This window comes from Pimephales promelas, chromosome 17 (assembly GCF_988280905.1).
Source record: "Pimephales promelas chromosome 17, fPimPro1.hap1.1, whole genome shotgun sequence".
Lineage (NCBI taxonomy): Eukaryota > Metazoa > Chordata > Actinopteri > Cypriniformes > Leuciscidae > Pimephales > Pimephales promelas.
Genome location: NC_142785.1, coordinates 31,766,020 through 31,780,117, shown reverse-complemented (window position 1 = coordinate 31,780,117; position 14,098 = coordinate 31,766,020). Strand labels below are relative to the sequence as shown.

Here is a 14,098-nt window from a genome sequence, read left to right as displayed (position 1 = left end):
ATACAACTAATAAAAACATTTTGTTAATAGAAATTAAGCTGACAAAATAAAATAAACATTAGATGAAAAACGTCAACTAAATGAAAATAAGCAGATATGTTATACAAATTACTAACGGAAATAAAACTAAACATGAAATTAAAAAGATTTGGAATTATTTGTAAAAACTACAAAAGCACATTCAAAAATGACTATAAATTGAAGATTTGAAAATATATTTTTTAAAATGCTCATTTAAAATATTAACAATAATATTAATATTATAGTAATAAATGATACTAAAATAACACTTCAATTGGACATCAAGTGGTGTCCAAAACACATGCATTTATATATTTTTTTTTTAAGATTTATGAATATTACCATGAATTGCATTTTGATTATTTGTTGAGATGTGCTCAGATTCCCAACAGGATTTTCTTAGTCTGAGTGTTTGGTTTCCCAATCTGCTTCTTATAAATTGCTGGTATACGCCAATAACTCAGCGTATAAAACACTGTGTTGATCTGTACTTCATTTTTTCTTTTAAACGCATGTAGCTTGTCCTGGTTTTTGAGGACGAGGGCATGTCATGATGTGTTGACATCTGCATAATTCATCAAGCTTTAACTAGTTGTGACTAATGAATCTGTGCCAAAATGCTTGTTGATAACCATATCTATATGTGTAATACGGTTGGCTATTATTTGCACTGAGCATAATTGATGTCTGTGACCCACTTAGAACAGAAATGCATTTCATTTTTGGGTCACGACCAACTGGTTCCGAAGCGCTGACTTGGATGATTGAAGGTCGCAGACGCGTGTGAGGTCAACAGAATCTCTTCATTACCTCGCGGTTGTCTGCGACGATGATCAACTCCACATGCTTGGTGCTGCTCTGGGCATCTCTTTTATCCTGCAGCGAAAGAAAGAGCGAACATGATTAAACTTCGCCCTCTTCCTCTGAAGGACACAGTTAATAGAGGTTTCACTCAAGAGCCTTTTAGAAAATCTCCCAAGGCCCATTTTGCTAAGAGTCTCTACGCTACGGCCTTTAAGGCACAGAGGTGATGTCTTCACCTCTCTTCCAAATGTGCCCTCTATTAACAGATCAGTGTGTGATTGAACATCCTCTTCTGGTTTCAGCATTGCCCGCAAAATACATCTGATCCGCAGCGATGTGCGTTCCAGGAGACTTTCACTTTAACAGCCTTCGGATTGCCAGGCTGTGTGAAAAGACCCACTTGTCTTTTATAGATGTTATAAATGTCTTTCAATTCCCACCTACTCATTGGTCGTTATCACTGTTTTCCACAATTTAGAATAAAAGTCATTCATGCTATTTGATAAAAAAGCTAACAATAATAAAACAATGAAATGAAAATATTATAATTCAATAGAAGAAGTCATCAAGTGTGCTTCTTAAAAGTTTAAGTGCTACAGCTGAGGAGAAAAGTCTCAGCTTTTATGTCTATATAACTCTTTAAAGGAGTAGTTCACTTTTAAAAAAAACTTTTGCTGATAATTTACTCATCCCCATGTCATCCAAGATGTCCATGTCTTTCTTTCTTCAGTCGAAAAGAAATTAAGGTTTTTGATTAAAACATTCCAGGATTTTTCTCCATATAATGGACTTCAATGGGGTCCAAACGGTTCAAGGTCCAAATGAGAGTTTCAGTGCAGCTTCAAAGGCTTTAAACGACACCAGACGATGAATAAGGGTCTTATCTAGTGAAACGAACGAGTCTTTTTTCGAGTCATTTCGTTCGTTGAATGAACCAAATGACTCGAAAAAAGATTTGTTCATTTTGATGAACGAGTTTGAACAGGAGAGTCACTAACGCGCATCACAGAACAGAACAGAGCAAGGCAAGCATTTGTGCTTATAAAACTTAAACTTTTTTTATTTATTTTTAAAATGACTGATTGTTTCGCTAGATAAGACCCTTATTCATCGTCTGGTGTCGTTTAAAGCCCTTTGAAGCTGCACTGAAACTCTCATTTGGACCTTGAACCGTTTGGACCCCATTGAAGTCCATTATATGGAGAAAATCCTGGAATGTTTTCATCAAAAACCTTCATTTCTTTTCGACTGAAGAAAGAAAGACATGGACATCTTGGATGACATGGGGGTGAGTAAATTATCAGAAAAAGTTTTTTTTTTTAAAAAGTGAACTACTCCTTTAATTGCTCATTCTTTGGTTTTCAACTGTTGCTTTCCCATAATACATGTATATGTCAACAGCTTGCTTTACAAAAATCGAATAAATATTACAAGCCCCTATTAATTCTTCTGCATATAAACGATACACTAGTTGTTATATAATCTTCACAGCTCAAATATAACTGCTAATTTTCATTTCAACCGGAGTGTAAAACAGAGGGTGTTATGATTCATGAAAACTAGTGAATCCCCAAGTTGTGAAGTGAACGTCTGCGCTAGAATGAGAATATTTAGGCAAATTGGTAATGCCGGTTAACCAGCTAAACTAGCTAAACACAACCTTAGACCAGCAAACCGCATGGTTTTGGCTGTATGGATACAATATTAAGAGTGTTTGATCAATACCAGTGTGTTGACAACCTAACCCAACTAAACATCAGCTGGACTGGAGATCATAAAAACCTGCTTAAAGCTATTATTTCTGATTCCACATGACAAATCAGATCTCTCGTGTCTGTTTAAACACATGCAACAGGATCCGATCAGTGACTGATGCTTTATTTAAATATTTACAGTATATAGGACAGGACAGACTAGCATGAAGGTGCCCTTGTCTTCAGCATCACTCCTCTCGCTCTCAATGGAAACTGTCTCTTATTGTTTCCAGTGACGGAAATAAAAGGCTGGGCTCATCTGTGTGAGGCTTCATGTTGAGAAGAATTAGGGTCGTAACGCCTAACTGGCGGTTTCACCTGTGCTGCGGATTTGAAGAGAAAAGCTGATAAGTGTATAATTGAATAAAAAAACACTTGACTTCCACACAGAGACGTTATCGCTCCGCCTTGACGTCTGATGAAATGCAGGAGCTTAATTAAATGAGCTGACTAATCAGGTTAAATCCTTTCCAAGAGAGAAAAAACTCTCCAGTGTGTAAAACGTGGAGTTTGTATAGAAATTCTGACGGAGTGATTCTGTCAGCCTATACTCAATGACAATATTCAGACACAATGGTAATTTCTGCCACAGAAAACACTTCAGTGGCCACGGCGAGAGACTGGATGTGTCCTTAAAGGAGTAGTTCACTTTTAAAAAACCTTTTGATGAAAATGTACTCACCCCCATGTCATCCAAGATGTCCATGTCTTTCTTTCTTCAGTCGAAAAGAAATTAAGATCTTTGATGAAAACATTCCAGGATTTTTCTCCATATAATGGACTTCAATGGGGTCCAAACGGTTCAAGGTCCAAATGAGAGTTTCAGTGCAGCTTCAAAGGGCTTTAAACGACACTAGACGATGAATAAGGGTCTTATCAAGCGAACTCGTTCATCAAAATGATCAAAATGACCATTTGGCTCATTAAACGAAATGAACGAAATGACTCAAAAAAAGATTTGTTCATTTTGATGAACGAGTTTGAACAGGAGAGTCACAAACACACATCATAGAACAGAGCAAGGTGAGCATTTGTGCTTATAAAACTTGAACTTTTTTAATTTATTTTTTAAATGAGCAATCGTTTCGCTAGATAAGACCCTTATTCATCGTCTGGTGTCGTTTAAATCCCTTTGAAGCTGCACTGAAACTCTCATTTGGACCTTGAACCGTTTGGACCCCATTGAAGTCCATTATATGGAGAAAAATCCTGGAATGTTTTCATCAAAAACCTTCATTTCTTTTCGACTGAAGAAAGAAAGACATGGACATCTTGGATGACATGGGGGTGAGTAAATTATCAGCAAACTTTTTTCAAAAGTGAACTACTCCTTTAAAGTGACCAAACAAAAAGTGATCTGTGAGCTTGAACAGGTTTCCTGAACACCTGTCTGTCATTGGTCAGGCAAACATATAGTCCCGCCCCAAACTTACATCATTGACTCAGTCAATGTTACTGTGGTGATGCTTGAGAAACTTTAAAAGTAATCCTTTATATTTGTGAGATATTTAAAATAAAATAAAAATGTTTTATGAATAAAATAAATAAATAAAAAACAATACAATAAAAATGTTTTATAAATAAATAAAATACAATACAAATGTTTTATGAAAAAATAAAAATAAATTGGGCTGGATATTCAAGTGCACAGTAAACTTTATACATATAGACCTAAAGCTGAAGAGAAGACTATCAAATAGTCATAACTATGTTTCCACATGTAAAGAATGACTATTGGCAATCTTTGAAGGTTTGTGGTTTGGTTTTACTCACCCTTCTGCTGTGAGAACTGAAGGCGGCTCCTGTAGGGTTTGGGTATGAAATATTGTGACCGTGTCCGCAGGTTCCCTGGTTGAATTTAAGATGTTCTCCTCTGTAAAGACGATGAGTGTTTCCCTCCCGCATGGGCTCCAGTACATATACTTTATGTTCAAGTGAAATCAGTCCCCTGTAGAATGAGGCAATCAACCATTCAGTTACATTTGAATTTGCTCATATTGCGATTACACTCACCTAAAGGATTATTATAGCACCTGAAATGTACATATTAGCACCTGAACTGTACATATTAGCACCTGAAATGTACATATTAGTACCTAAAATGTACATATTAGCACCTGAAATGTACATATTAACACCTAAAATGTACATATTAACACCTAAAATGTACATATTAGCGCCTAAAATGTACATATTAGCACCAGAAATGTACATATTAGCCCTGAAATGTACATATTAACACCTAAAATGTACATATTAGCACCTGAAATGTACATATTAGCCCTGAAATGTACATATTAACACCTAAAATGTACATATTAGCACGTGAAATGTACATATTAGCACCTGAAATGTACATATTAGCACGTGAAATGTACATATTAGCACGTGAAATGTACATATTAGCACCTAAAATGTACATATTAGCACCTGAAATGTACATATTAGCACGTGAAATGTACATATTAGCACCTGAAATGTACATATTAGCCCTGAAATGTACATATTAGCACCTGAAATGTACATATTAGCACGTGAAATGTACATATTAGCACCTGAAATGTACATAGCCTATTAGCCCTGAAATGTACATATTAGCACCTAAAATGTACATATAAATGTACATATTAGCCCTGAAATGTACATATTAACACCTAAAATGTACATATTAGCACCTGAAATGTACATATTAGCACGTGAAATGTACATATTAGCACGTGAAATGTACATATTAGCCCTGAAATGTACATATTAGCACCTAAAATATTAACACCTAAAATGTACATATTAGCACGTGAAATGTGCATATTAGCCCTGAAATGTACATATTAGCACCTGAAATGTACATATTAGCACATGAAATGGACAAAAGTTTACCTTTTGAAAAGGTACAGCCACAGTGATAGCTTTTGTACCTTTTATTTCTGAGAGTGTATACGACAAACTACTTTATCAAATTCTATTATAATTACAGAGCTTTTAGTTTGACCTCTTATTAATTCAGAGACCATGCAGAACATTTGCATTTATTTGAACAGCACTTTCCCCCACAGTCTTACCAAAAAATGTGTTCAGATGCACTCATATTTTATGATTATTCAGAACTAAATACAGAAAGACAGCGAGAAACGTTATTACAATAATCACACAAAATGGCGAATACATGTGAGAGAAAACTCTTCTATGAGAGGAAGTGGTTTCTCGTTTTCCCACAATATAAGACAGCGTGACGTTTTGGAAAGCGGCTTAGTTCAGCATCCAAGCCACTGTTGGTCAGCAGACGGTCCATTTTGTACAATATTTGGCTAAATAAATCTTCCCCCGAGCTCTAATATTACCGCTCTGTGGTTTTTGGATTCGCATCCGCAAACCTTTCTCACACTTTCAAGTCGTACGCTGAATTTAAGTGACAGTCTCCTCTGCTGGGAAACGGCCAGTGCTTTGGGCTTTTCCAGAAGTTTTAAAACTACATTCCCCACTGCACGAGATCCCTGTGGAAACCCCACCGGCCAAAAAAATCAGCAGCGATTTGTTTTGGCCCGAGTGGCGAGCGACTTGGTTTCAGTCGGAGGAGACCTTCACATGTGTGTGTGTGTCTGCTAGGCGGAGAGAGACAGGTTACTGCGGCACAAAGAGCGAGTCAAGGTGAATTAAAGAGCTGAACAATAAGCGCTGTGGCTCTGGGGACGGAGATATGTTCGACGCTTTATCACACTCATAAATCCTGGCTGCTCTCGTTCTCCCTTGGTTGAAGTGTGAAAATCAGCTTTATGCATCTCTTGTGGCACATGATCAGTTCACTTATAAAGTTATTACGGTGATGCTCTGACAGAAACTATATACGGGACTGAATCAGATCTGTTTCATGATAACTTTGCAACATTGACATCTCATATTTGATGAAGTTTGGATCATTGATCACTTGTGAAACTACCCGAATGTCCCTTCCTAATTAAAACGGGAAGCGTAAAGTGTCTCTGGAGGATGGCGTTATTACAATGCCCTTTTCTCAGGCCATTCCTGACTTTAGTCCCTAAGCTCAGTGCATCATGGGAAGGTGTGAGGTGAAGTTAATGTACAAATTGTCCCATATAGGAAGGGTGTGACCACTAACCACTAACTCACCTGAGTCCTGTACAGGTGCTGAGGCTGACCTCTGACCCCAGGTGTCCCTCCACCTCGCCATGATAATAGCAGTGAATCTGGGACACAAAAGACATTTTTTTTTTAAGTCAACATTCTTTCTTTCTTGTTATTTTATATGTAATTTAATAAAAACATTTTTTTTATTTAATTACTGTTGGACAACACAGTAGTTTAAAAAGGAATGTTTTATAATAAAACAAATCTGAAGTAATGACAAAATCAAAACCATTCCCTTTTAAACAAATAGCCAGCCAATTGTGAAATAATAGTCAGAAACAGTTTACTTAGCCTTTGGACAAAATACATCTTAAATATTGAGTATGACATATGACACATCATGCTTTCATGGTTTTTATATATTGATGATATGGCTTGAAAGGAGGGAACTTATTTCACCTAATTTTTATTCAGAGGCCCAAACTGAGCAAAAATGTGGAATTTAGTGCAGTTGCTGATATTTATATGGGAAAATATAAAAATTCGATGCTTGTAATGTAACTCAATGAGATCTACAGCAGACTACTTATGTAAAATGCATATATATATATATATATGAAGAGTTCAGATGCAAAAGCCTCTAAATGCCATTTGAAATTTTCTTCTTTAATGATGATTTTTATCAAACTTGTATATTTAAGTTCAGTAATTTCACTTAAATAACAATTAATAGGTAATTATCATTGCCATTTAAGTGAAATTACTGAACTTAAATATACAAGCTTGATAAAAATTATCATTCTAGAAGAAAATTTCAAATGGCATTTAGAGGCTTTTGCATCTGAACTCTTCATATATATATATATATATATATATATATATATATATAAAACCAAAACCATTCCCTTTTAAACTGCTGCGGTTATTTGTGCCAAAGGTGAAATAACATAGTCAGAAGCATTTTACAGCACCTTTGGACAAAATATATCTTTAAAAAATCTGTAAAAAAAAAATGTTTGCATATATTTTATTTTGAGTATCACATATGACACATCATGCTTTTAAGGCTTATATTATGATATTATATATTGATGATATGGCTTGAAAGGAGGGAACAAAACAGTCACCTAATTTTTATTCAGAGGCCCAAACTGAGCAAAAATGTGGAATTTAGTGCAGTTGCTGATATTTATATGGGCAAAATATGAAATATTTATGCTTATAATGCAAGTCAATCAGATCTATAGCATATAAAATGTTTAAAAATATCAGTCGTCGTGCTATATCTTCCAATAATATGCCTTAGTAAGATGATATTTAAATGCTTAGTTTTATAGTCAGCTAGTTTTTATTGTGTTTGGCAAAACATATGCAATGCAATACAATGATGATTGAGAGATGAATAAATAAATCTTCCTTTAAACCCGTGTTTCATAAATGATACTCACATTTGAACATGATTTTTCAAAAAATGATACATAGATAATCAAGTAAACCATTGTTTTGAAATATTACTAACAATTTAATTATTTTATTAGGTTCACTTTATAAAAATCGGTAAATATTTCACAGGAATAAGACGTGAAGCACGAGCTGAAGGTGGACGTTTATACTAGTAAAAACCCCTTTACTTTCTAAAAAAGTATAAACTATCAATCGGATGACTAGAAGATTGTGCCTTAGAACTGAGTTTTGATCACATTGATCATTTTTAGAGGCCTTAGAAATTTGCATCTCAAAATATTGATTGTAAGCTTGTGACAACATGCCCCATATATGTGTGTTAGATGACCAACTTTTTCAGCTGCTTTGTTTTTGGAGGTATATTTCTCATTCGTTTTCTCAAAAGACAAGACAAAAAAAGCCATGAACCAAACCAATCAGATCTGACAAAAAAATGTTGAAAACAACCTGAAGAAAAACAAAACAATAAACGGATCACTTTCATTCTTTTATGAAGCAATGCAGCAATCAGATGAAACACTGCGAATGACATACTGATAACTCTTGACGGTATGTAAGGGTTAAACCAGAGCGCATGGACGTGCTTCACATGTGCATTTCAGGGATTCGCTCCATTAGAATGCGACTGTCATCCCTAAAGCTTTGACGTGTGTGTGTGTGTGTGTGTGTACGCAGCGAAAGGCACTTCAGGATGAAGTAGTTTTGTCTGAGGAAATGAGCCGCACTTGTCTGGTTTGGATTGGGAACGGAGCTGGCACAGATTCCCAGAGCTTCATCCCTCCGAAAGCTACAGACCTCAAGAAATGAGGAATGATTTTACTCTTCCTTTTTAAAAGAGACATTTCCATTTTTAGCCCTTTCCTGTTGAAACGTGTTTATCAAGTCACCACAGTGTAAAAATATATCACAAAAACAGCAAATAAAGCAATGTTATAGTGATTGCACCCAGGGTGTCGTTGGGTGGGTATGATGCAAAGATTTTATAAAACAGTGAAGCAGAAAAAAAATGTCATTACTCAAAACAGCACCATTAAACATAGTGCATTAGCATGAATAATAAAGGCTCAAGTGCTAATATAGTGAAAATAGCAAATACCAAATAGCAAGAGTTAGGTTAGTTTCATGGTTACCAATCAATCAAAACCACAACATGCAATTAATATACAGCTTCAGCACTGTAATATGCTTATCCAATCAGATTTCAGAGTGAGAACTGTCTGTTTAATGCTCATTTTAGTACACCAGTGACATTGGGGTTATTTTAACAGCATGACCTGGTGTAATACAGTCCTCAATATATTTGAGTCTCAGTCAAAGTAACACGAGAGAATCCATCCCAGCACACACTGCCCTGAGCCACGGTGTCTGGCGGATTATTGTTTCCTGAGAGCCGTCAGGCATAAAACACAATCCACTTCCATTAAAAAAGCAAACACACAGAGCCACAGACCTGCCAGCTGCATGAAAAGCACAAGTATACTGAATGAAAACATGAATGTTGAACATTTGCATCATTGTTTGCGTGTTACTCTAAAAAAATCAACTTACAGCAACTTTAACTAAGGAATTGGTTTATAATCACTAATTATATATATAATAAATTGCATGAATTCTACCTTTGGCAGAAGCTGGCACTGAATGCACTCTACTCTCTACTCTACTGAATACATGAAGAGTTCAGATGCAAAAGCCTCTAAATGCCATTTGAAATGTTCTTCTTTAATGATGATTTTTATCAAACTTGTATATTTTATTTCATTAATTTCACTTAAATAACAATTAATAGGTAATTATCATTGCCATTTAAGTGAAATTACTGAACTTAAATATACAAGTTTGATAAAAAAAAATCATCATTAAAGAAGAAAATTTCAAATGGCATTTAGAGGCTTTTGCATCTGAACTCTTCACATATAGTTTATCATATCAATGTCAATGATGTAAAGGGTAACAGATGGTCAGTGTCGGGTCCAGTGTTAAATCACTCAGTCACTTTATACTGTGGGCACCAGCTGAGATGTGATCAGTGAGATCAAACTCAACCTCCATTCAACTCCAAAGTCTTCATTTTTATCATTTTTATTTTATCCATTCCGTATGGTATTCAATATAATTCATTACACTTTTATTTTAAGGTGTCAATATGGAAGCTTGTTTCCATATTGAAAAAAAATAATAATAATAATCGCGACTTTTTGTCTCACAATTGCGAGATATGAAGTCAGAATTGTGAGAAATAAAGTCACAATTGAGAGATATAAAGTCGCAATTCTGAGAAATAAAGTCGCAATTGCGAGATATAAAATGTCGCAATTCTGAGAAATAAAGTCGCAATTCTGAGAAATAAAGTCGCAATTCCGAAATATAAAGTCGCAATTCTGAGAAATAAAGTCGCAATTCTGAGAAATAAAGTCGCAATTCTGAGAAATAGTCGCAATTCTGAGAAATAAAGTCGCAATTGCGAGATATAAAATGTCGCAATTCTGAGAAATAAAGTCGCAATTCTGAGAAATAAAGTCGCAATTCTGAGAAATAAAGTCCCAATTGCGAAATATAAAGTCGCAATTCTGAGAAATAAAGTCGCAATTCTGAGAAATAAAGTCGCAATTCTGAGAAATAAAGTCGCAATTGCGAAATATAAAGTCGCAATTCTGAGAAATAAAGTCGCAATTGCCAAATATAAAGTCGCAATTCTGAGAAATAAAGTCGCAATTCTGAGAAATAAAGTCGCAATTCCGAAATATAAAGTCGCAATTCTGAGAAATAAAGTCGCAATTCTGAGAAATAAAGTCGCAATTCTGAGAAATAGTCGCAATTCTGAGAAATAAAGTCGCAATTGCGAGATATAAAATGTCGCAATTCTGAGAAATAAAGTCGCAATTCTGAGAAATAAAGTCGCAATTCTGAGAAATAAAGTCCCAATTGCGAAATATAAAGTCGCAATTCTGAGAAATAAAGTCGCAATTCTGAGAAATAAAGTCGCAATTCTGAGAAATAAAGTCGCAATTGCGAAATATAAAGTCGCAATTCTGAGAAATAAAGTCGCAATTGCGAAATATAAAGTTGCAATTCTGTGAAATAAAGTCGCAGTTGCGAAATATAAAGTTGCAATTCTGTGAAATAAAGTCGCAATTGCGAAATATAAAGTCGCAATTCTGAGAAATAAAGTCGCAATTGCGAGATATAAAGTGGCAACTCTGTGAAATAAAGTTGCAATTCTGAGAAATTAAGTTGCAATTCTGAGAAATAAAGTGGCAATTCTGAGAAATAAAGTCGCAATTGCGAGATATAAAGTGGCAATTCTGAGAAATAAAGTCGCAATTCTGAGAAATAAAGTCGCAATTGCGAGATATAAAGTGGCAATTCTGAGAAATAAAGTCGCAATTGCGAAATATAAAGTCGCAATTGCGAAATATAAAGTCGCAATTGCGAAATATAAAGTCGCAATTCTGAGAAATAAAGTTACAATTCTGAGAAATAAAGTCGCTATTGCGAGACAAAGTCGCAATTCTGAGAAATAAAGTCACAATTGTGAGAAAAAAAGACAGAATTGCAACTTTTTATCTCACAATTCTGACTTTTTTTTCTCAGAATTGCGAGTTATCAGGCAAATTCTAAGGGGGAAAAAAGACTAACTTTTCCCCCCCTCAGAATAGTTTATATCTCACAATTCTGACTTTATAACACGCAATTTTGATTTTAAATCTTGTATTTCTGACTTTATATCTCGCAATTCTGACTTTATATCATGCAATTCTGACATTTTAACACACAATTTCGACTTTATATCTTGCATTTCTGACTTTATATCTCACAATTCTGACTTTAAATCACGCAATTCTGACTTTATAACACGTAATTCTGACTTTGTATCTATCAATTCTGACTTTATAACACACAACTGCAACTTTATAACACGCAATTCTGACTTATTATCTATCAATTCTGACTTTATAACACGCAATTGCGACTTTATATCTCGCAATTCTGACTTTATTTCTATCCATTATCAATTTATCATTATTAAAAGTTTTTTTTTCCATTTGCCATTTAATTATGTAAGCTATTTTTGATCTAAAGTTGACTTTGGATTTCACAAACTCCAGAACACATATTGCACATGCACTTCCAGTGTATACACTAGATTTAACAGATGAAAACTCCTCTCACGAGTCACGACCTAAAATGAGTTTGACACAAGTCATTCATAATCACGTAATATCTGCGATTAATGCGCTGCTCGGGTGTTGGGCAGCGTCCGACTGGAGCTACAGGAGTCCACGAGTGAGTCCAAAGGGCCTCAGAGGAGTTCTGCTTAAGGATGAAATAATGGCACCGCACTTACAACCATAAAACCGACTTAATGAAAGGCAGAGGAGGTCTGGGAGAACAGACACACACTGACACACACATCATGAAGTCTTTCTGGAACAGAACACGAGCCCATAACTCCCTACACCCTGAGTGAATACACTCCATCTGCGGCCCTGGATCCCATCAGATCAGCACAATTCATCCAGATTACAGCACAAAACATGCCGTTCTGTTGCCTGGAGCACAAATGTTTGGACACGGCAAATAGGTCAATCACTTTAGAATTCGATCAGCGCTGTTAAACTTTGTTTTAGGGCTGTGCAAATATGATATATCATGCAACCAAATAAGTCAAGCACAGTTTGTGTGATGTATTTGCACGTTATTTACACACAAAAATTATGAAACGTGAAAACACAGATGGACATGGATGGAGGGATTTGTAAGACATGCAACTTTATTCTAAACAACCCAAACCCAAAACCTAGACAACAAAACTCAAATTTGTCTATGAGTAAGTGTGTGTGTGACATCAATCTCTGCACTCAGGTTGACAGAGCATTTGTCTTGTTTTGTTCTGAAGTCCAAATTCAGCACTTCTCCCCCTGATGACACCCGGGTCGAGAAGTGCTGCTGTTTCTGGGTGACCGGCAACTCTTGTTTCCCAGCAAAACAAAGCAGGACGCATATTGCCTCACACTGTTGAGAAAATCTACGGAACAAGCTGAAATAGTCACGATGCTTTGTGAAATCTTACCATACGGTGTTGTGAAACACCATGTGTTTAACAGACCCTTACTGGAGCATGATGGGGATATTTCCTTTTTACATTTAAACTACATTTCAGTGTCTTTAGACTGTTGCTATGCTGTTGCTAGGGTGATCTGTGGGGTATATAATTGCAATAGTCATAATCCAATTGCCTTGCCTACTTTTCTTTCCGTATCTATTTTATTTTTTGTAGGATTTCCAATAGCATGTGTTTTCCTTTCATGAACTGGCGGCCCGCTGGAGAGCAGATCGAGGATGACGGGGTCAGTGATTCAGAGGTGCTCCTCAGAGGTTTGGACGTACATGCCTTCAGGGCTCAAAGTGTCTGTTGCGCTGACTAGTAATCTGAGCTGCAATCTAAACGCTTAAAACACACAGAGGTGCATCATGGGTGGTTCCTGCTCTCCTGGTGGCCCTCGTTTGACCGCTTCTCCTCTAAAGCTGTTGACACAAGATCATCCAGCAGTCGCTGAGGGCGGAGATCAGTGATACTATGGGGTCTTAACTGCAGGTTTGGTTTAAAAGAAGGTCGGCCTTAATGATACAGCCTTTAAGGAGTAGTTCCCTTTAAAAAAACGGTTGCTGATAATTTACTCACCCCCATGTCATCCAAGATGTCCATGTCTTTCTTAATTCAGTTAAAAAGAAATTAAGGGTTTTGATGAAAAGGGTTTTTCTCCATATAATGGACTTCATTGGGAACCAAACAGTTCAAGGTCCAAATGAGAGTTTCATTGCAGCTTCAAAGGGCTTTAAACGACACCAGACGATGAATAAGGGTCTTATCAAGCGAAACGATCGGTCATGTAAAAAATAAATACAAAAGTTTAAGTTTTATAAGCACAAATGCTCACCTTGCTCTGTTCTGTGATGCAGAGACTCTCGTG

General features: G+C 35.9%; 1 protein-coding gene across 6 annotated transcripts in view; it reads right to left on the bottom strand.

Annotated features, from left to right (window-relative positions):
- Window positions 1–14,098, bottom strand: part of adam12a (ADAM metallopeptidase domain 12a) — a 118,029-nt gene that overhangs the window by 51,550 nt on the left and 52,381 nt on the right. For all 6 annotated transcript variants that reach the window (XM_089122374.1, XM_089122375.1, XM_039651446.2 and 3 more), the window contains 3 exons: window positions 6,705–6,781; window positions 4,353–4,527; window positions 832–897 (listed from right to left, as the gene is read on the bottom strand). In XM_089122374.1, coding sequence (XP_088978500.1) covers window positions 832–897; window positions 4,353–4,527; window positions 6,705–6,781 — 318 coding nt within the window. The remainder of the gene's footprint in view (window positions 1–831; window positions 898–4,352; window positions 4,528–6,704; window positions 6,782–14,098) is intronic.